Here is a 25,298-nt window from a genome sequence, read left to right as displayed (position 1 = left end):
ACAAGAAAGCTGTATTAAGGAACTCTTTTATTATGTAAGATTATGACTGTTATTTAGTTGACTCAGTGAGAAGTTTATACCACTATGAGCACTCATTATGTAGATATTTATTTATTCTGCTGGATATTAGTAAGATATTCTCTAAATTCCAATAATAAGGCAAGAGTAATGACATCTTCTAGGACTATACTGTCCAATAGGCAGCCACATGTGGCTATTCAGTATTTAAATTATGATGAGTCTGATTTGAGATATATTTTATACACAAAATGCATACTAGATTTTGAGGATATAAAAAGAAAGCATGTAAAACATCTCAATAATTTTTATATTGATTAAAATGATAATTCATTTTACTTTCATTTTATTTTAAATTATTTATATTTTGAGGATAAATTATATATCCAATGTAGTTGATGAGAACAATATTATAATTCGCATTCATATTTAAATGTACTGGTTTCATATAAAAGTAGGATTGTGTGTATGTGTATGTGTTTTCGTCTTTGGAGTACATTTCAGACAAAAAAAGGGGAACTTCACAACACTTAAAGTGAAGTTGCACAGCTACATCTTTATAATGCCCTAGTTAGTGGAAGATAAGTCACAAAATATCTCATTTCCACATGACATTGTTGTTATAGGTCACTTGATTTCCATGTGGCTTGGTGCTCTGAGATCTAATATAGCTCTTCAGGCATTTATCAGGATTGCTTTTCTCCTCTTTTACCAGTATTAAATTTAAAAGCCAATACAATTAGAAAAAGTCAAGACATTTCTAACCCAAGATATCCTTCAGAAAAAGAAGCAAACAAAGATAATAGCACCATATTGATAATTCTGTATTCTTCCAATAATTATTTTCTTGGAGATCTTTTTTTCCCTTTATTATAGTTTGTTTCAGGAAAATATTTGGAACTGACAGTAAATTGTGCTAAAATCAATACATAAAATATATATCCTTGATAAAAGTGATCCTAGAAATTGAATAAATTCCAACATAAAAATTTACATTATAAGGATTTGCATTCTGTATTCCTTTGTCTCAGTGATGATCATATAAAATAATGGTCTTTGATAGCCTACTGCCCTATGTGATAATGAGACTGCATACAGACCTAAAAGTCAATGGAAAAGTTACATGAAGACATTTATAGTGGAAAACATCTTGCTAAGTTAAATTTTACTTAAATATGAGTAAATAATTTACAGATAAAACGTGTTAGAAGAACTGCCATCTTTCTAGGAATGTTTCCATTTGTATTTAAATCCTTAGTTCATTTTACCTATAATTAAAATAATTTAATGTCTGAAGTCATGAAGACATTTAAAAATTAAACTAAACTGTAGTATCTCTATTAAACAGTGGATTACATGTACTCTGTATTTTTGAGTGGAATTGTTTCATTAATCTTTACATGCAGTTATTATAATTTTATGATTAGAGTTTCCCAGCAACAATTGAGAGATCAGAGCATTGAATTAACTTCACTAACCATGGTGATTAGATACACATTTGGGGGTTGATGGAGTAATTATGGAGAGAAGAATCTTACCAATATTTTAGCATATTGAAAGATTCCAGCACTTACTGGAAGTAATATCAAAGCTTAGTATAGGCTAATTGACTACTTCTAAGATTTTTCAGAGACTTAAAAACAAAGCAATCATAAGTTCTTTGACTTTCCCTTATAATTATTCAGAGTAATTTTTATTAAATTTCTCTGAGGCTGAAAAATTATATGGTAATATTCTATAATCATAATCATTATTCCCCTCTCTCCACAGAACTTTTTAACGTTCCTTTTCTTTATCTGAACCTATGACAAAAATAGTAAAACACTTTGACAAACTGGGAAATCTTATGAAATTATCATTGATGACTGAAGTTTTAGCTATATGCCTAAATTAAAACTGTATTTGCATTTTGAGAACACGTGTACATTTCTTGGCTATTGATATGATCCAGGTTATATCACAGGGTAGTTTCTTAATTATTTAAGTATTGGCAAAACAAATACATTATATACATACATACATATTTCCTTTTCTGTTAATTTGCTATTTTTTAATATCCAAAGGACCATTTATAAAATATTTGTTTTTAATGTATTAATAGTTTATACAAACATATACTATTATATACTCAATTTTTATTACAGTGTTATGATTAAAACCTATTTCATAGCATATTTATTGACATAATGTATAGTATTACTAAAAATTCTTAGGCCCATGATAAATTTTGAGTTAGCAGTAAATATATGAGGTCCATTATTTTCTTTAAGAGTCCAACAATCACAAAAGAGGTTGTCAATGACTTTACATTTCATTCAGATTTTGTCTCTTTTAACAATAGTAGATAGTAAGGTTGATTTTTCTCATAATTTTTTTAAGGGATATTTAGTCACTGATTCCCTCACCCACCCCAAACCCCAACCAGGGCATGCGGTATTTTTGATTACTGAAGTCTCATAATACTGGTAGAATTTCCATATACTACAAATTCTTTCCTTAAGCCTACTTCTCTTAGATATATTCTTTTTACCTTTTTTCTTCCATTCTTCTTCAAATGGCCACACCTTCTTTGAGCAAGGCCTGTGAAGTCCTTCATCTAGAGTTCTTGGCCAGAGTTTCCTGGACCTACATGATATTAAAGATAGGCACACTGTATTCATTTGAAATTGCTAGACCTCAAGTATATTCTCTCCAAATGATGCCAGATCTGATTGCTAAAATAGACCCCTTTGCTTTTCCCTCTGAAGACATGAGAAATTCCAATTAGAATGAAAAGGATGTACATACAGACTTGCCAAGGAGCCAAGTTATTAAGGAACAGATAAATGATTTGCCAAAAGTGTATTTGAATAAATAAATAAAACATCCTCAAACTTAATGAATGTCATATCTTTTCTAAATGTGAACATGAAAATTAGGAATAATCAAAGTAAAGTGAATAAAAATTAGAGGTTGTGGATGATACTCATCTAATGCAGATAGAGATTCTTAATCCTTCTTACCTCTTTGAAATAACCATGCTTACTTTCTAATAAACTTTTGCAACTAATACATTACTATAATCTTTTACCTAATATTGAGATGGTACAGTATTATCTCAAACAAGATATGGCTTATGATTTAAGTAAAGTTGCAATGTAAGACTTCAGCCATTTTTTCATACCCATAAGCGAATGGCAGATAATCATGAACATGAGAAAAAATAAGACGTTTCACCTTTATTTCTCTGTACGTACTTGTTTGAAAGAATCTATTCTCACCATTAGTTTTACTACTATTTGATTATTATTATACAACTATTTTATTGTTATTACTTTGAGAAAAATCTGAGTAAGACAGGAATCACTAGAGTCAGAGCTGGTGCTTGAGGTGGTCTGTAAAGATGGAAGGAGGACATAGTTACAGGGGGAAAATCTCTCACCCAGGAAGTTGAGACTAGGCCAGAGTCCACTAGAGGGCAGGATAAGTCATGAAGGTCATAAAAGGAGTTCAGAGAGATATATTGCAAGGGGGCAGCAAGTGAGGACAGACTTCCAGGGTGGAACAGAAGGCAAGAAATTGAGGAGCTGGGCCTCTACTCCTTGATGTCTTGGAGAGGGGCTGCTGAGAGCCAGCATTCATAAAGCTCCACTAGGAGCTGGGACTAGGACTGCTCAGTCCCCCAGAAGCTCCCTGTCTCCCGGAAATGCATACAGACAGGTTTAAAAGCATGTTATTTTCCCCCTACCCCCCTACAGAGTTCTGTACATAGAGTTCTGTGAAATATTGAAGGGGAAGAACTACACAAATAATAAAACACATTCCTTAGTCATTACTGTGAAATTCTATTCAAATTGCCCTGGGCCCTGTTGGTCCTCAGGACAGAGTCCATGAGCAGTGTGTGGGACATTCTTTCTGCCTTCTGCAGTCAAATGAATGTCAAGTACGTACTGGAATAGGGCTCCAAGAACTGGCATCTAGTTCTGTTCACTTTGGTCATGTGACACCCCCTAAACTTTAATTTACTTTGTAAAATACTTCCTTTCCCTGTCTTACAGGATTGCTGTGGTGATAAAAACATTAGATGTTTACAAACAGACACATACTTCTAAATACCTTCAAAGATAAGAAACACAATTTTTAAAAATATTTTTATTTTTGAGAGAGAGAGAGAGAGAGGGAGAGAGAGCTCCAGCACAAGTGGAGGAGGGGCAGAGGAGAGGGGATGGAGGATCTGAAGCTGGCTCAGCGCTGACAGCACAGAGCCTGATGCAGGGCCCAAACTCATGAACCATGAGATTGTGACCTGAGCTGAAGTCAGACACTTAAGCAACTGAGCCACCCAGGGGCTCCAAGAAGTACAGTTTTTATGTTATGAAGTTAATTAGTTTGGAGACACTCCAGCCCAAATAACCTTCAAATTGAATTAGATAAACTATTAAAAATGAAAATAACTAAGAGGCTACCCAGAATAAAATTTCTCTCAAATGATGAGAAACCAAAATTATCTGTGAAATTTTGACAACAATGAAAAGAAAGAAAAAGTTTGCTACTTACTAAAATACTTTTGTAACTTGATGTACAGAATGAAGTGAGGATACTTACATTGGTGAGCATGTGAGACATTTGGAGCCAGCATTTACTATTTGTTGATTAGAACATGAAAAACCTAAAGAAAAAGACATTTTTTTTCAAAATTAGGATATCTTTGAATTACTTATTTATATACATACACTACAGAAGTGCATGGATTTTGAAAGATGACATTTAAAATATTTTGGTACAGTAAAAAAATTATTCAGTCTTTTTATGGGAAATATCTTATAAGTCTTTTAGCCTATAGCTTGGTTTATGATTTAATATAAAGCTAAAGTCTTCTCCTTTATTATAAGTTTCAATGGCTTTTTTTCTGTTTTGTAAAAAAAGCCAACCAGGAATACAAAATGTTTTAAATAATGGTTAAAAATTAATTATATTATGACATAGAAGTTATAAAACAAGAAAAGCAAGTTGAATGGGTAGACTCAGAAAAATCTTGTTTTTATTTCTGAATATTTAGCATTCTATAAATGTTATTTTTCTTATTCAGATTCACATGTGCAAAATATGTATGTTTCTTTAGTTTTTATAATTCCATCTTTTCACTGAAGTTTAAAACAATGTGCACTTGTTATATATATAAATTTATAACTTTTGAAACAAATTTTTCAAAGAAATGGTGCTGTGATATTAGAAAATTATGTTAAATCTTCTTGCTATTATATTTTGAGGTATGCTTTACAAGAAAATTTATCAAAGCACATTTTCTGAATCCTATGCTAAGTGAAGAAATAGGTTAGGGAGAAAAGCAATGTGGTCTCACAATTGTGTTACCAGAGCCACAAAATCTCCTAGGTGGAAGACATTTACCAGGTTTCTGGATAGAAATTCACATAGTTCAAAAAATATTTCATTGTAGATTACAACCCAAGCCATTGGACAGAATGTGGAAATAGCAATATAATGCTTTCTTTATTTAGATTTAAGCTGCCAGGGCTTATGTTATATCATTTTTGTCTCTTGGCTAGAATAGAAAAGAGATAATTTAGCATAATCTAATGCCTGACAAATGATACAATGACACTTGAGATTTTCTCACTTAGATTTTCTCACCATAATTTAGTAAAACCAAAACTTACTTAACATCCCTTCTAGGGAAAGTGACTCAGTTTCTGAATGTCACAATTGCAAATGAATCTGCTTTCTGCCTATGGGAATACTGATGATGGGAGAGGAAATGTAATAAATCAGATTCATGAAAGCGCTGAGAATTCTAACTGGACAGCATTAGTGTATAAAACTCTTATGGAGACCCAAATACAGGCTGTCTCAGACAGCATCAAAATCCTACAGTAACTGAATTTGCTAATTTCTTCTCAGGTCTATGTACAATCAGTATTCAATGGAATATCTTGAAAATATCATAAAATAATATAGTCTCCTTGATAAGTAGTTATGTATATTAGCTGAGGGAAGGCTTACCACCAACCCCCACTTCTCTGTTCCAACAAGATTTAGTATCAAATTCTTTTATTACCTATTTCCTGTTTTAGTTGTGATGAATAATTCACAAAATCTGATGCAAGGACTTTATCTTAAGAAATAATCGTATCTTCAGTGTATAAAAATCCATATAAATTCATGTGCATATATAATACTTTTGTAATTCATAGTAATAAAGCTTATCATTTCTAGACACAAAGCTTAGCACTTAGGTGGCATAAACATGGATAATCTGTAAGAATAATGAATAGCGAGTAAAGTTAAATGGGAATGGAAATTGGAAAAATTTCTACGGTATTGTTACTCAGAAAAGATACTTTAAAATAGAGAAAATAGAATTCATTATATTAATCGATAGTTCATATCTAAAGTTTGTATCTCTGCATTATTTTTATGACAAGCTTTATGGTCTATTAACTGTATTTTGGATTCTGACATAAAGATAAATTTCCAAAGATGGTCTTCTTTTCCTTTGAAATATCTAGATATAGCAAAACCACACAAAGAAGAACTGGGAGATATACCAGTTATTGATACCAGTTATTAAACCAACAACTGTCTAGAACCACTTGAAACTGAAGCAACACAAGGACTTAAGATTCCATTTCGATCACCTGTTGTTACGGTTATTGCTGTTGTTTAAAGGCATATATGAGGGGATGAAAAATCAAGGGATTTTAGTCTGAAAGATAAAAATTTGCCAGTTTTAGGAGAACAGTGGTCAAGGATCATAGGCTATATTAACATAATTTAAGATGGTTATTTAGATGAGGAAGCAGGGTAATTGCTATTTCAATAATGGAAAGAAGTTCCATAGAATCAGCTGTGATTGAATATGTGGAATGCCTTTCCAAGTGGTTTTAAGAGTGAAAGGATCACCCAGTGAATGGTGGGTGATCCTTGGAAAGATTTCTTTATTACATCTAAATATAATATTAAATAAATATTAAATAAATAAACCTTTCCAGAATATATTTAATTACAGTATATAAATCATACTTACCATGTACCAGGCAACGTAGAAGGATCTTTACCAGGCACAATCCTTTCAAGTCTTTTAAAAAATTCTACATGATAAATACTATTTACCATCTGCACTTTAGAGGATGAAATTTATATTTAGAGACTGAAGTAACTTGACCAAAGTTATAGAGTTAAAAAGCAATGGAATTGGTTCTGCAGAAGAAAAAAAATGAGATAATATAGAAGAGATTTTTTTTGCATTAAATAAAAAATAAAAATAGATGTTTTCTAACTCCCAGATAGATACTCTCAGATTCTGTTTGTGGCAGAAGCCACTTTTTCCAAGTGTTTAAATGGATGCAGGCAAGAGAAAATCCTGCTTATTGAGTTTATTAGCTCTCTCTATTTTTTTGTCTGTGTCTTCCACAATATCTATAAAAATAGATATAATGTAAATAGCAACTTAGACTGGTCACTTTGGACAGTATGATAAGAATACTTGCAATTCCAAAACAAATTCATTTTCAGACACTTTTTCTTTTTTTTCTTTAATCAAAGATTCTCACAATTCCAACCTCTTGTGAGATGGATAATTATCCATAATTACAAATGCATTAATGATAAAGGGATGCACAACTGTTTGCTCTATCTTTCCCTGATATTTTTGCATGTCACTTGCTTTCCTAAAATGGAAGCAAAACAAATTTGCTTCTCTTGGTATGCTTATCACCTTCAAATCTGTAACCATTTCTTTGCAGTGATCACTCCGTTTAGGTGTTAAGTCAAACAATGGAAACTTTGAGTTTAACCTGAGTGAGATTTTCACATTGGAAAGAATCTCATGAGGAATTCTTTTAGGTCACTGCCAAATTACAAAATGTAATTTGAAGAGTAAGTGGAGCAAAATTATAGTGTACTGCTATTTTAATGCCCTTCCCTATTTGCTCCCCCTCATCATCCCTTATTCCTCTAGGTTATTTTCCCCCTTAAGAATGACCTATCTCTCCTTCTGACTTTTCAGTAGGAACACGTGAGTAATCAAGTATGGTTAAAGAGAGAGATTTTACTTTCTTGCTTCGCCTTTTCCCATTTTGCCCCTCCCTGTGTACCCTCTGTCCCGGCTTATGGGTTTTAAGTTCTGGATGATAACTGGCAATAGGAGAGAAACCATCATAATTTCACCTTGAATTCCAGGTTTCTTTGGATTCATAGTCTCAGCAGTGTCAGCACTTAAATCATGTTGTTGATTTCATGTAGAACCATCCTGTTTTGAAAGCCAGTGTTTCTTACCATTATAAAGCAACCATGTGTATAAGACTAAGACAAGACTTCCTGTTTAGAAACATGCTCCTTTGATGGGAGTCAATGAAACCGAGCCAGCATATTTAGAAATATTCATTCTTGAACTGGCATTTTGCTTCCGGATATTTATTCATATTTATAAATAAGAGTAAATGTGTTTTGTAAAAGAAACCCTTTCTTTTGAAGTTGCTGGCAGCTCAGCTTTTTTTTTTTTTTCAAATATGGTATATGAAAGAATAAAAAAGAAACCAGTTTGCATGTTTCCCATATTAACACAATCTAGAATAATTTACAATACGAATAAGTAGGATTCTAGGAGATGAATGCAAATTAGACCTTTTAAATCAGAAACTAAATTAATCATTGAATTATAATTGCAAAGTAATATTATCATACATTAAGTAGTATTGAGTTAATTCAGTTGCATAGCAGAGAGGGCCCTGACTTGTGTTCTTCCCACTTCAATGTTTTAAAACACTAATGATCTTAAGACTGGCCTCCTAGCCAGTCAGTAAAAGGTCAGACCATTGCTCAATCGCATGAGTAACCAAGTGTTTTCATTTATTTGCTGTTCTATTCCTATCTTCTTGTTTATCTTCATTTCATTTTTGTTTTCAGTTGACATGTGGTCAGTAGGGTGCATCATGGGAGAAATGATAAAAGGTGCAGTGCTCTTTCCTGGCACTGATCGTATCCTTCTTAGCAGCCAGTGGTCTCTATGGGTATCTTTCTCAATCAGTTCCCTTTGGCCTCAGACACAACACTGCTGATGGTATATATTCACTGCCTTTGGTTCTAAGAGACTCCAATGTCAAATATTTACCAGCTGGCATCATGGTAGAGTAACCTTGCCTCCTAGCTAGATCTTATGGGGATAATACAGTATCAAATATGAAACATTCAGCATGCTTTCAAAAGGTCTGCCTTAAAATTCAGTCCTATGAAACTTGTAACAGTGATATGCTCTTCTCTATTGTTTTTTTGTTGTAGATGTTTTAAAATTAAGTTATATTCATAGCTAGATAATAAATGACAAAATATTTCAGCTTTAAGACTGGAGATTTATTCTTTTAAGAAATATTCACTTGACATGGAAATCTTTTTTTTTTTTTAATTTGTATGTTTATTTATTTTTGACAGACAGAGAGAGACAGAGCACAAATGGGGGAAGGGCAGAGAGAGAGGGAGATACAGAATCCAAAACAGGCTCCAGGCTCTGAGCTTTGACATGGAAATCTTTAATCAGATTTATTTTCACCCTCAAATACGATAGGTTTATTTTAACATATATTCATGCATGCATATGAGTTTCGTTTTAAGATTAACCTCTTTCAAAATTTTTTCTGTCATTTACTTCATTTCTAGGAATAATAGATCCAATTCCTTGTTCTTATTTTATCTACATTATTAACAAGTGCAAAAATTAAAACCTCATTAATTAATAATGATTATATAAAATATCTGAAGAAACAAATTTCTATCAATTGAATAAGTAAATCTTCTGTTAAGATACCAGAGGCTCTGCACATTAAATAGATACAGACAATGTGTTATTAGCATATGGGTGTATAATAATCTATTTCCTTAATTTAAATATTTTCTTACACTCAAGTCACTTATAAAGATATTATGTCCTCATCAAACTGAGGATAAAACCTCTGCTTATATGACCATGATTCAAAAATCAAATCAAATCTATAATAATGGGGTTTTAATATATAATTAATAGAAACTTAGTTACTAACACAGTGTATCCTAACGATATTATGATTAACTATTAGCTTTGGGGATTAATATATTACTTATATGGATATATGTAGTTTCATATATATATTCTCTGTATGTATTAAAATACCAGTTTGGGAAATGACTGTGTTAGGCACTCAATTAATTTTTTTCAGTGAAAGAACTAGCCTAAAATGTTTTATTCAGTAAGAAATAAAGCTACACTGTTTTTCTCCTATTCTTTTTTCTAGTCTTAAATATGACACACATTATTTTTAAAGTTTTTCTATCTATATTGCAGTTTCGTCTTCTACATATACATTTTATTAGATAACATCTATAAATTTGCCACATTCTTGTTTATGTAATTGCTGTTTAAAAGTAAGTTGGCCTGATAAAAACTAAATTCCTTCAGATTTCTAAAAAAAAAAAAAAAAACAGGGTTTCTTTAATTCCAAAGGATTTTAAACTTTACTTTGGTCTTCGGACATGAACATGAAACAGTTCTTAAGTTTTGGCTAATTTTAGGCATTTAATTAAAATGAACTCAATCTGTTGACTTTGTATTCTGCTTTTTCAGAAGTTCATTGTGGTAGAATAATCAATGACTGAAACAAATATTTCCCACCTCTAAATTAAAATGATTGATTTTCATTACTTTCCTTACATTTTCTATTTAAAGATCAAATCAGATTTCCACAACTGAGTTATTAAGTACAGATTAACAGTTCTTAGAATCCATTTCTTGGGAGAAGTTGCTTGGATATCATTTCCAACTTGGGTATTAAGATCCCTTATAAGTTTTTCATTCTTTCTCATTGCCAAGTAGTATTCCATTGTGTATATAAACCAATTTTACAATAAATTTTATAATAAAAATATCCCTTATAAGTAAAGCTTTAGGCTGCTACTGATGTTAAAGTCTCATATGGGATGCCCTTTCAATGCCTGAGCTTGGTATTTTTATATTGAGTTATTTCTGGATTTCTTCTTATAGCGTTAACATTCCTGAAGGATAAATGCTAATTATTTTCTAAAGTGGCCCCTCTGAGTGTAAGAGGTGGTCTTTTAATGATTTCAAACATGTTGGTTTAAGTTTAAATCAGTCTTTTTCAAGCAAACAAATTATGAACTGAATATCATAAACTCTTAAAATGCAAGACAAATTATTTTTTAAATTCTCTATTATTAGAAATAAGTTATCTAAAGAATAATAAAATTATGTCTAAGTTCATTAGCTAAATAGAACCTTTAAAATGGAGTTAGTAGTATACAATATGTATATTATACATCTATACAATCCATCATTAGAAGTCGTATTATTTTAATCAACATATCCTCACTTATGTGAAGACATTCTCAAAATAAATGCTAAAAGTCCTTGTGATATGAGTCATACAAATCTTCTTCTTTTATAAATCAATTCAACAGCAAAACTTAAGATATTAATAAGGCCTTATACCCTTTACCTTTTATTTCTAAAAGAGTTCAACACATTATTTTTAGCATTGAGAAATTTAGATAGCTAAAAGCAGTTCTTTTTTTTTAATGTTTACTTTTGAGAGAGAGAGAGGCATGTGCGCTCACATGCAAGCGGGGGAGGGACAGAGAGAGGGGGACAGAGGATCTGAAGCAGGCTTTCTACTGACAGCACAGAGCCCCATATGGGGCTGGAACTCACTAACGGTGAGGTCATGACCTGATTTGAAGTAGGACACTTCACCGACTGAGTCACCCAGGCACCCCTAAAAGCAGTTCTTAAAATGTTGTATATTTACATGCCACTTAATTGTTAAATGTATTTTAATATATATTAATTGAATTTTATTCAAATCAAATGTTTTTAACTGTAGAAGAATCAGAACTCAACTACTGAGATGCCTCTGGGAAATTTAAAGAATTTCATCACAGCAGAAATATTTACTGTAAAAATTATAAAATATTTTATATTAAATGAGTGAATTAATATTAAATATATAGCTTTTGGATAAGATTAATAAAATGAACACATATATACTACCACTCAGATTAAAAAATAGAACTTTGAATGTCTTTGTGTGCTTCTCCCCTGTCATTTCCTCCTTTCTCCCTGGAGGTCATCACATCCTAAATATATGTTTTTACAGTCTTCTTGACTTTCCTTATATTTTTTACCACAGGTAAATTTATCCCTAAACAACATATGGTTTAGCTTCATGTGTTTTACATATGGCACAAGTCACATTATTTTTGCTACTTGTTTTTTTTTTGAAGTTAACATTGTAGTTTTGAGATTTTTTCATGTTAATTCATCAGTTCATTTTCATTGCTGTAAAGTAGTCCAGTCTCTGAATATATTCATAGCTTCATTGTTTATAAAAGTAAAAGCAAAAACAAAAAATGGATAATCCAAAGCCTATTTGTAGGAGAGTAAATTCACTGGACTACTTTTATTTTTATAGTTCATGCATTTTTAGGTCTTAAGAATCCTTTGATGCCTTTATATTCTCTTGTAACTTTACTATGAATGTTTTAAAGTTTAATCTTTTACATTTAAGCCTTTAGTTCACTTGGAATTTATTTTTGTGTATGATGTTAAAGAGAGATCTAATTTATTTTATTTCAGTTCCACTTACTGACTAGCTTATTCTTTCTTTACTTGTCTATAATGCTGTCTCTCTCAAATTTCCACATATTGAGGGATGGGGTATTCTGGGATGCTGGGCTCTATATTCTGTTCACTGGACTGTTTGTCTATTTTGTATCACTATTACCCTTTCTTAATACAAATGTTTATTGTGTACTTATATCAGGTAAGGTAAACCTCACCTTTATTGTTTTCTTCAGAAGTATCTTAGCTATTAATGAATCATTGATTTTCCATAAACATTTTAGAATTGGCTTGCTAAGATTTCTATTGGTATTTATACTGAAACTGTGTTAAGTCTATAGATCAATATGTGGAGAATTGGCTATTTAAATTTTTTTTAAATGTTTATTTTTGAGGCGGAGACAGAGCACGAGTGGGGGAAGGTCAGAGAGAGAGGGAGACACAGAATTTGAAACAGGCTCCAGGCTCTGAGTTGTCAGCACAGAGCCCAACGCGGGGCTTGAACCCACCAACTGTGAGATCATGACCTGAGCCGAAGTTGCACGCTTAACTGACTGAGCCACCCAGGCGCCCCGGGAATTGGCTATTTTAATTTAGATAATTTTTTTTCTTTCTCCTGAACACTCAAGGATCTTAGCACAAATTAATTTAGATCATTACTGTACCAACTTATATATACCCAGTGTTTACTTCTTTTTCTTTAGCCTCATACATTGACAATATTATAATATTATTGCACACAGTTAGAATTTGTTTAGATTCACCTTGATATGAAAGAATTCTATAATTTTCTTGGCTTATCACTACTTCTTGCAATTTGGCCCTTTATTTTAAGATTATTTTCCTTTTTTCAACATTAAAAATCAGCTTTGTTCTTCCACATCGACAACAATTTACATGAAAATCAAAATATGAATATAATGACTGTTACAGTAATATAAATCAAATAAAATACACCTCTGGTTTCCAGTTCCACATTTAAGAAGCTTGGAAGTAGTCACTTCATCCTAACAAGATGTAAAAAGGCTAAATAGATTGAAAATCATCAACACTCTTTGATCTGTAAGGGAGGGGAAGACATAGAGAAAACTACTGCTCCCAACCGTTAGAGAAACAGGCTAATATAGGGTTTCATGTCAAGGGTAGAAAAATCTGAACTATAATTGACAAGCTTCTAGAAACTCAGCGTGGACAACTCTCAGATTTAAAAACTCCAGGGAGAGTCAGTCGCATGGAACCACAACATTGTTAGATTTACCTCCAGGAACTTGATCAGGTTCCTACAGAAAATATGAGAGAAAGATCACCTCATTTTTCCTATAGTGGGGAGGGAAAAAGAATCAATTTTAAATACACCAGGACAATCTGTTTTTCTAATTTTTTTCTTTTTTTTTAAACCTTTATTGAGTTTTTAAATTTTAATTCCAGTAGAATCAACAGTGTTCTATTAGTTTCAGTGTATAATATAGTGATTCAAAAATTCTATACATTACACAGTGCTCTTCATGATTTGTGTACTCTTTAATCCCCATCACCTATTTCACCCATCCCCTCACCCACCTCCCCTCTGATAACCATGAGTGTGTTCTCTATAGTTAAGGATTCGTTTCTTGGTTTGTCTCCCTCTCTTTTTTCCCTTTGCTCATTTGTTTTTCTAAATTCCACATATGAATGAAATCATATTTGACTCTCTGACTGACTTATTTCGCTTAGCATTATCCTCTCTAGCTCTATCCATGTCATTGCAAATGGGAAGATTTCATTCTTTTTAATAGCTGAATAATATTACATTGTATACACCACTTACTTATCCATTCATCTATGAATTAATATTTGGGCTGCTACCATAATTTGGCCATTGTAAATCATGCTATAATAAACATAGGGGTGCATGTATCTGTTTGAATTATTATTTTTATTTTTTTGGTAAATACCTAGTAGTGCAATTACTGGATCATAAAATAGTTCTATTTTTAACTTTTTGAGGAAACTCATTACTGTTTTTCACAGAGGCTGTACCATTTTGCATTCTCACCAACAGTGCATGAGAATTCCCATTTCTGTACATCCTCACCAACACTTGTTTCTTGTGTTGTTGATTTTAGCCATTCTGACAGGTATGAGGTGATATCTCATTGTAGTTATGATTTGCATTTCCCTGATGATTAGTGATGTTGAGCATCTTTTCATGTGTCTGTTGGTCATCTATGTATCTTCTTTGGAAAAATGTCTGTTCATTTCTTCTTCCTGTTTTTAAGTTGGATTATTTGTTTTTGAGTGTTGAATTATATCAGTTCTTTATGTATTTGGGGTACAAACCCTTCATCAGATGTGTCATTTGCAAATATCTTCTTCCATTCAGTAGTTGCCTTTTAGTTTTGTTGATTGTTTCCTTTGCTGTGAGAAGACTTTCATTTTGATGTAGTTTTAATAATTTATTTTTGCTTTTATTTCCCTTGATTTGGGAGACATATCTAGAAAAATGTTGCTATGGTTGATATCACAGACATTACTGCCTGTGCTCTCCTCTAGGATTTTTATGATTTCAGGTCTCACATTTAGCTCTTCGGTCCATCTTGAATTTATTTTTGTGTACTGTGTAAGAAAGTGATCTAGTTTCACTCTTTTGCATGTGGCTGTCCAGTTTTCCCAATACCATTTGTTGAAGAAACTGTCTTTTCCTCATTGCATATTCTTTCCTCTTTTTTCAAATTGACCATATAATTGTGGATTTATTTCTGGATTTTACTTTTTTAATATTTATGTATTTATTTTTGAGAGAGAGAGAACAGGAGAGCAGTGAAGGGGCAGAGAGAAAGACAAGGGAGAGAGAATCCCAAGCCGACCTTGTGCTGTCAGTGCAGAGCCCCATGCAGGGCTCAAACTCACAACCATGAGAATCGTGACCTGGAAATCAAGAGTCAGATGCCCAATCAACTGAGACACCAGATGCCCTATTTCTAGTTTTCTATTATGTTCTGTTGATCTATGTGTCTATTTTTGTGCTGGTACCATACTGCTTTGATTACTACAGCTTTGTAGTATAACTTGAAGTCTGGAATTATGATACCTTCAGTTTTGTTTTTTTCTTCTTCAGGATTGCTTTGGCTATTTGGGGTCTTTTGTGGTTCCATACAGATTTTAGGATTATTTGTTCCAGTTCTGTGAAAAATACTCTTGGTATTTTGATAGGAATTACATTAAATCTGTAGATTGCTTTAGGTAGTATAAACATTTTAACAATATTTGTTCTTCCAGTCCATGAGCATGAAATGTCTTTTTATTTCTTTGCATTATCTTCATTTTCTTTCATTAGTGTTTTATAGTTTTCAGAGTATAGGTCTTTCACCTCTTTAGTTAGGTTTGTTCCTAGGTAGTTTATTATTTTTGGTGCAGTTGTAAATGGGATTATATTCTTAATTTTTCTTTCTGCTGCTCATTTTTAGTGATTTCTGCTCACTGTACAGATTTCTGTACATTGATTTTCTACCCTGTGACTTTACTACTGAATCCATTTGTCAGTTCTAGTAGTTTTTTTGGTGGAGTCTTTCAGGTTTTCTATTTATAGTGTCCTGTTATCTGCAAATAGTGAAAGTCTTACTTCTTCTTTACTAATCTGGATGCCTTTTATTTCTTTTTGTTTGATTACTGCAGCTAGGACTTCCAGAACTATGTTGAATAAAGGTGATGAGAGTGGACATTCTTGTCTTGTTTCTGACCTTAGGGGAAAAGCTCTCACTTTTTCCCCATTGAGGATATATTAGCTGTGAGTCTTTCATATATGGCCTTTATTATGTTGAGGTGTGTTCCCTCTAAATCTATTTTGTTGAGGGTTTTTGTCATGAATGGATATTGTACTTTGTCAAATGCTTTTCTGTGCCTATTGATATGATCATATAGTTTTTATCCTTTCTCTTATTGATGTGATATATTTTGAGATCATTTTCTCACTCCTAAAGAACACCCTTTGAAAGTCCTTTAGTAAAAGTCTTTGATGATGAAACTTTTTTTTTTTTTTTTTGAGTTTCCCTTACTTAAAAGATAGTTTTTTTGGATACAGAATTACAGATTAGTAAGTTGTTTTCTTTTGGCATTTTAAAGATAGTCTTCTCCTGGCTTTTTGTTTCCAATATTGCTGGTGAATAATTAGCTGTCCATTTGATAGTCATATTTGAATATAGTCTGTCCTTTCTCTCTGCCTTCATTTAGGATTTTTTCCTTGGTCTTTCGTTATTTGCTGTTTTTCTACCATGTAATTAAGTATAAATTTATTTTCTTTCCTTTATTTTTTTCTTTTCTTTTCTTGGAATTTCTGTTTTCATTTTTTAAAATATTTTCAGTGTCCTATTCTTTACATTATCTCCATTATAAAACTCTGGTTGAACTTCAAGTAGACATTCACTTATTCAACAAATATTGCTAAATATGTGCTGGGCACTTTTTGTCTCCAGAGATATATCAGTAAACAAACTGACTGAAATCCTTGTTGTCATGAGATTTCTGATAAAAGGCACTGTATTGAAGGGATTATAAATAGGAATAAGAGGGTCAAAGTACTAGGATGGGGGCAGAGATAGTCTCCTTTTGTTTTTTAACTTTAAACATAAAATGTTTTGTCAAGTGTGCTTTAAGTGGCATTGTTTTCTTGATCTCATATAAACCTGATTGTCCCTTCTTCATCTCCCTTTTGTTATATGTAGTGTTATACCCAGAAATGGATTTAATCAAAGGGTCTCAAATAAGAGACTACAGTTTTCCAAAACTCTCCTTAAATAGAATTTTATATTTCTGTTTAGTGTTAGGAGTTGTTTTATTACCACCTTTGTCTGAAGACACCTGGGTAGCTCTGTCAGTTAAGGGTCCAACTTCAACTCACTCAGATCATGATCTCACAATTCGTTAGTTCAAGCCCCACATCAGGCTCTGTGCTGACAGCTCAGAGCCTGGAGCCTGCTTTGGATTCTGTGTTTCCCTCTCTCTCTGCCCCTCCCCTACTCATGCTCACTCTCTGTCTCTCTCTCAACAATAAACATTAAAAAAATTTAAAGCCATTATATTTAACATTTTTAAAAGTTCTTTTTTCAGCTCTATTTTTCAGCTATAAAGTATAGAAGCCAAATTATCTCCAAGATCTCTTACCAGTTTCAAACTGTAGATAGTGTCAGATCCAGTCTTTATGAGGCCAGGATATTGTAGCTTGAGGAAGGTGTTTTGTAAAAACAATAATTTATTTATATTACAAATATCAAATTAGGTACAGAGTCTTATAAGGGATATGTGCAAATGAGAGTCCCCAAAGATAAACCTTCAATAGCTTAATAAATATTCAACTGTTGTGACAACGTATTAATATAGATTGGATTTGCTTATATGTGAAATGTCTCTTCATTTTTTGCTTTGTAAGGGAAATACAGATTACAGTAATAAATACACTTATAAGACAAAATGGACTATGCTGAAATCCATATGCATCATGCTTCAGATATCAGCCTTTGGATGTTCTGTGTCCTATGGTATTCCATTCACGGCCTGCTGCCAGGGAACAAATAGCCTTTACTCAAATGGTTAGCTTTGAGGTTTTTAATGCATTTTGGCTCATAATATTTCTTCTTCCTGTACCCATTTATAATGAAAACAAATGTTAGTTACTATTGTGCATTAAGTCACTTATTCATATTTCGTGTTACTAGAGTTGGAGGGGGACTTTTGAGAGAAAAAGAACATTTTCAAATAAAAAAAAGCGTGAAAAGAATTTTAAGTAATAAAACAGCTCAAGACATAACCATGAAAATCTGGATCCAGAACTACGTCATATGTGTTTATATATATTTCTATTCTCGTCTTTAAAATTGTCCTAAGTAGTAAGAGTTCTTTTGAGGGCAAATTTTATGGTAGAGAAATAGAGTAATTATTGAATTAAATAGTCTATATTTTGAATCTTATATTGAATAGCTTTTGTACTCTTTATGAACAGCACCCCATGGGTGATAGCAACATATTGTTTTCATCCTTCCTTAGATGATGATGGGCAGAACCCCTCTCCCTCTGCTGGGAGACTGTGTATACCACTTGCTGTAATTTCCTATCATCTTTTCAAGACAGTGACATGAGGAAGAGGGATAAATGTCAGCATTTTTCTTTCACTGAAGTATTTCCAGGTGAATAACCCCTACATTTTCCATAGCAAATAGGTCTGGATTCATCTTTTGGTGAAATCGACCTTGTTCTAATTTGTGCATTAAAGTGAAATATGTTAGTACTGTATTCTTAAGTCTGGACTTAGTAATTTGTAAGAGACTTTTAGTACATTCTACACTAGTATTTCTCAAAATATAGTCCAAGGGCCATCTGGATTGCAATTACTATTGATATTTTTAAATAGCATGCTAGATCTGTGGACTCAGAATCTTGTAGATCAACATGGAAAGGGAAGGGATCTATATTTTATAAGTTCCCTATATTATAAAAATTCAAAGTTGGGAGCCACAGTTTTATATCATGACACCTAACAAATGACATGTATGTCTCCACTTCCTTATTGCACATTCATTGCAGACATTACTGATTGATTGCAGTATTCTTTCCTAAGGGGTAATATAAAGCCACACAATTGTCAACACAGTACCAAAGCTTGCAAGCTGGTTGGCTTGCAAGACAGAATAGCTTCTCCTGGAGCTTTTCTAAACAGACTGGTCTCTTGGGAAAAATTATCTTTAAAAATACAGTTACGAATTTGGAGACAAACACTGATATCCTTCAAATTTCAAAGAGATGTTAGAAATTTTTTTTTTTCCACAAAATATTGACTATGAGGCAGAATAGACAGCAAGTCTAAATTCATGGAGGTGTCAACTCCGGAAACCATATTCATAATACCAGAAGGTAACCAAAGATGGGAAAAAACATAAAAAGAAGATACAGCTGTTTAAAAGGCATAGTAGAAATGAGGTCATTAAACAACTCTTTATGATTCCACTTAGTAGCTTCTGAAAGCTAAAATGTGCATAGAATAAATTATGTTCACAATTACGATCCAAAATACCCAGAGAAGGATAAAGCATTTTTTTGTACATTACGTTCAAGGCAGTTTGTGATAATGTTTTAGAAGCTTCCCAAACCAAGGAAGGTAAAGGAAAAGGAGACCTGAAATGTTAATTCTTAGCTAATTGATAAAATTTACTGGAATAATTTTCAATTTTGGGATTTCAGATACTTATCTTTACAATCTGTACTTACTTTGTTTTATTCATCCCTGTAGTATTATTTGTTGAAGGCATTAGTAATAGTCACTATTTGCACATTATCTTGTTATTGTACTCTATAAAATCAAACTTTTGGTAATATGACTATTTTTCATATAGTGAATTTAGAATTAGATAAGGAAATTGTCAAATAGTTCCTCATAGATGACATTTTTTTCACTTGTATTAAATGACTTTGATAATTATGTTAAGCATGATAATTTCTAAAATAGTAGATCAAAAATATAAAATATGTGTATTTATTGCTTTTTTGATAACTGCACAGGCAGGAATCTATAAATATTCAGATCCTAACTCAGTGTAAAAATGATGACTTTTGAGTGTTGTAAAATAAATAAATCCTTTCACAAAAATAATTTTGTCCTTCTTTAAAAAATATTTATGATGTTTTTAACACATAATCATAAACATCTAGTTAATATTTGATGTACTTTTAGAAATATGATCATTGTGGAAATCTGATAATTTTAAAATTCCTTTAAAATTCGTCACCTTGTTTTCTATTTAAAATATTAATAAAATTAATTATTTTATGTGTGAATATGTTGACCTGATAGACGAGGGATACCTTTTCAGAGATATTTTTTTGAGCCTGTGACAAGCATACTATCAATTTTATGGTGAAATTAAAGCAATTTCTACCACATCAATTCCAAACTTGCTCCTTTCCTTACTTGAATTCTTGGAACAAGTACTGGACTTGGAGCCAGGAGATATGACTTCTAATCTTGGCTTTTATTTAGCTGATTATGATTATAAAGAAAAATCAGGTGGTTAACTAAGAGTAGTTGGACACAGTTGTTCATCTTGTGATCCTGTGAACATCGGGAAAGCAAGAACTTACTACTTAAATATAACTATTAGTGTTTATAAGAAGAACGAACTTGAAATGGAATGGTTAAAATAAAGGCACACACTTTTAAAGATGACTATACCACACATTTGCAGTTAGAATGTTCAACAGCACATTGTCAATAATATTCTTGTTTCCCTTCTTTTTGTAAACCATTACATCTAAGACCATAGCAAGTGTTTCATCTAAAAAGCAATCCAAGGTAGGAAGCACACTGAATGCTTCCATAGACTTTAATTATGATTTGTAAAAAGAAATATTTTGACAGTTCTTATTTAATAGCTTCCAGAATATTTGACTATCCTTAACATTTATTGTAAAAATACCATGGAATTTTATTGGGAATGCTACTTTACAAGCAATTAATTATTTTTTACTCTAGCCAAATGTAACTACAATATAATAATGTGTTGGGAGTATTTTTCCAACTTTGTTAAATGAGTCATTTATGGAAAATCTGACTGCTTCTTTGCCCTTATTTTTATTTCACATCAAGTCTTCAGAATTCTAAGGAGGTGTGACCAATGATTAAATGATGGCTTTGTAGGCCCATGATAACCTAACTGTATTAAAGAGTAGACGTCTTTTAATAACTTACAGTGTAAACGTGGAGATTTATTTAATTTTAATTATTGGCGTTTTCTATTTAAATATGTCTAAGTAGTTATAGCTTACCTATGTCCATAGTACTAACATAAGTTTTTGTCTAAGAGTAACTTTTTACTCTAACCTTTTGTAATCTTTTAGTTCCTTTATTTCTAATGAGTCTGACTTACTACTATATTCTCATGCACATAGTAACTGAGATGAACTTTTATTGAAACATGTTCTTATTTAATTGCTCTACTGTTTTATAAAGGAATATTCTTCAGTTTTTCCCAACCACATTTCACTTTTTTAATACTACGTAATCATTTATTTTTTTATTTCAGTAATTGAGAGGATATGTAATAATTTAAATTTTATTCCTTAAGATTATATGAGAGATAGAAGGGGATTAGCAAATTAGCTTGATATTATCTTTGTTTAATCTTTTATCTACTTTGCATTAAGTATTTGTTTTTGTTTAATGTAGTTAATTTTGTCTTTTGTTAGGAGTGCTGATCTTTTTCAGTCTAACTCTCCTGAAGAGCGAGGGGCAAAGTTTTTACAAATCTCAACAGAGTAATACTATAGTTAGATCCCTGAGTTGTCACAAATTACATTTGCAGAAAATAATTAATTAACACTAAAGGACAGAGTTGTAGAAAAATAAACAATGTAAGAGAGAGCACTTCCTGTGTTATTGTATTTAAGAATAATTTCTAAGGCTTCTATCATTCATTGACACATGGCAAGGACATTTGTTTGAAATCAACTTCCAGTTGGTTCTTCAGAGTTTTCATGGGTGGTTAAGGCTCTGACATATCAAAGCTCTGACATGTCTTAAGGCTCTGATATATCAAATATTAATGACAGATGAAAAAGAAAATCTCAGTCAGTGAGTGTGTCTGTCAAAGATCCTTAATTTGGGGAGTATTAGTTTTCATAGAGGGATAATATTTTCCTGAAAAAATCCCCATGCTTAATGTACTTTTGAAACACTTATACTTGGATGGAAATTTGTTAAGTTGAACATCCTGTATTTATGCTCATATCTCACTGAAAGCAATATTCAGGAATGCAGGGCACTACTATCAGAAGTAACAAAAATAGGTATGAAACTGCAACTACTTTGCTAAGTAGAATTTTTTTAACTCTTTGTTGAAGAATAATGAGTTCTTTTATGATAAAAAATTATACTGATCCCATATTTAATGCATTAGTAACATTAACAGATGATGAGATTTCCTCTTTTCTAGAGAAAAGAGGAAAAAAATCTTAAAAGGAATTTAAAACAATGTAAATGCATCTTATAAAGTATTTATGTATTTCTCATTTTTAGGAAATAAGTTATTGAGGTATTTTCACATCAAAAATATTTTTGTCGCGTTTTTCTCATTTAAATCACGTGGTTATATAGAAGTTTATCTCAATATAAGAAATTCTTCTGTTTTTTAAATACCTTTTAATATTTACAACTCAAAGACTGTTTCATGATATCCTATTTTGTTAAGTAGTGCTAATTCCCCAAAAGTGTATATATGCCACAAGTGAATTTAAAATTCCAAGAGGGTTCATTGTCTGACAATTCTGATTTGAGATTTTTGTCCTTTTTTGCTTATTAAAACTCCAGTCATGTTGATGATTACTCAGGAGTTTGAGAAGCAGTTAGTCTCCCAACTAGTGAAAGGCAAGACCTAGTAGGTCTGCTTCTTTTTGCCCTTAACTGTTCAATTCTCAGATATTGACCAGTGGAACAAGGTGATTGAGCAATTAGGAACGCCATGCCCAGAATTCATGAAGAAATTGCAACCCACAGTAAGAAACTATGTGGAGAATCGGCCCAAGTATGCAGGACTCACCTTCCCCAAGCTCTTTCCAGATTCCCTCTTCCCAGCGGACTCCGAGCACAATAAACTCAAAGGTATGTCCACCAGGGACAATTTCAGAACCACCGTGTGGGTGATGGTCTAAAGAAGCAAATGATAGAGACGCCTCTCTTTAACTACCTCAATTTAAGGAATATTTATTTAAGCTTGTTTATTTATTTTGAGAGAGTGCGTGCGTGCGCGTGAGAGAAAACAAGTGGGGGAGGGGCAGAGAGAGAGAGAGAGAGAGAGAGAGTCTCAAGCAGGCTCTGTGTGGTCAGCATGGAGACTGACATAGGGCTGGTACTCATGAATGGTGAGATCATGACCTAAGCAGAAATCAAGAGTCTGTTGCTTAACCAACTGAGCCAGGTGCCCCATAAATTTAAAGAGTATTTTTAGAAGACCTTTTTTAAAAAAAATTAATTAAAAGAAAAAAAATATTATTAAGGGCATGTGGCCAAGGATTTTAGAATTGTGTAGATATTCAGAGGGTAAGATAGTTATAAAGGATGTGACAGTGGTATGGGTTAATTATGTCATGAGGCTTATTTAAAATCTTAAAATTCTTTTGCAGTGTAACTCTAAAAGACCAAAGTGATATACATTGAAATCATTGTTCTAATTCTTTTTATTACCTGGAGAACACTTTCAACACAAGTTTTTAGTTATAAAATCTTGGAGATGCAGGTGTTTGCATTTTCTTTTATTTATATTTTATGGAATATTTAACCACCATTTTTTCCATTTTAGAGTGACAAATGAGATTTTACCTATTCATTTTATATTCAATATAAATGCTTTCATTAATAAGTAATTCTTTCTACTACAATGTCTACAGTTATGAACTTCAATAGCAAATCTTAGTTTCTTCACCCACAAAACTTGAATAATGATGCCTTAGTCATAGGATTAGAGATAAGGGATAAATTTGCCAATGTGTAAAATAGATTATAAATAATATTCTACTTCTTGTTTTAATTTAGAACATTTTAGAGAACCTCATTTTTGAAACAAATTTTATGTTTTTCCTGTCTGAGCTCAAATGCTGCCCCTGAATATCTGTGTGAACCTGGACAAGTTATCTAATCTATCTATACCTCCTTTAACAAATGAAAGTAGAAGGTATCTACCTTAGGATCATTGGGAGGATTAACTGACTAAATATTTTGTCAAGCACTTAGCACAATGCCTGGCTCACAGTAAATACTCAATTATCAGACATAAAAAAAATGTAATAATTATTTTTTAAAATGTAACTGTATTTATCAAAAAACAAAAAGAATCCCTGCTTTTGAAATTTTAACCCCAAATGTTGGGTGGGTAATTAATTAACTACAGACTTAACTTACAGACATAGTTTATAGCTAATACAGACTTGAATGAGACAGAGAAACTAAAATGTGATGCTACTATTTTCCAGAATCTTATCATCCCCAGACTTTCATCTCCTGGGTTTTAAGTGTGCAGCATTGCTCCTGTGTTTGTGACAGTTTTATTGCACAGTCAGGTTTCTTCCTTTAGTTGACTCTACAGTCTCTGAATGACAACAGACTAAATTCTTGCTAAATGTGCTGCTTTTAAGATCAGCACCTGCCTATACACAGAATGAAAAAGAGCTAATACTCCAAATAGAGATTTGAAGAATTTATGTGTTTATGATGCTAATTGACCTGTCAGGCAAAAGTAATCCCTTTATATGAAGACATTTGTGTGTAAAAATGTGGAGATGATAAAAACCCTGATGAAATTATTTGAGATAATGACAGCACTTGTAGGAAAACAATTAAATAAAATGTTATGCTTCATAATGTAATTCCAACTTTCTTGAGTTTATGTTTTGCCTTTTTTTTTTTTTTAATGTTTATGTATTCTTAACAGAGAGAAAGACAGAGCATGAACAGGGGAGGGGCAGAGAGGGAGCCACAGAATTTGAAGCAGGCTCCAGGCTCTGAGCTGTCAGCACAGAGCCCAACGCAGGGCTCTAACTCCCAAGCTGTGAGATCATGACCTGAGACAAAGTCGGACGCTCAACCAACTGAGCCACCCAGGCACCCCTACGTTTTGGCTTTTTTTTTTAAATTTTTTTTTTAACATTTATTTATTTTTGAGAC

At 32.2% G+C, this 25,298-nt stretch overlaps 1 protein-coding gene across 1 annotated transcript in view; it reads left to right on the top strand.

The window, feature by feature from the left end:
* The window catches only part of LOC125917114 (mitogen-activated protein kinase 10), a 107,040-nt gene extending 83,618 nt beyond the window's left edge, over nucleotides 1-23,422 (top strand). The window contains exon 8 of the mRNA XM_049623375.1: nucleotides 23,058-23,422. Coding sequence (XP_049479332.1) covers nucleotides 23,058-23,290 — 233 coding nt within the window. The 3' untranslated portion in view covers nucleotides 23,291-23,422. The remainder of the gene's footprint in view (nucleotides 1-23,057) is intronic.
* The last annotated feature ends 1,876 nt before the right edge of the window (nucleotides 23,423-25,298 follow it).

The sequence above is a fragment of the Panthera uncia genome, unplaced genomic scaffold (assembly GCF_023721935.1).
Source record: "Panthera uncia isolate 11264 unplaced genomic scaffold, Puncia_PCG_1.0 HiC_scaffold_150, whole genome shotgun sequence".
NCBI lineage: Eukaryota > Metazoa > Chordata > Mammalia > Carnivora > Felidae > Panthera > Panthera uncia.
Note: the sequence above shows the minus strand (reverse complement) of the source record. Positions and strands in the feature narration are given on the sequence as shown.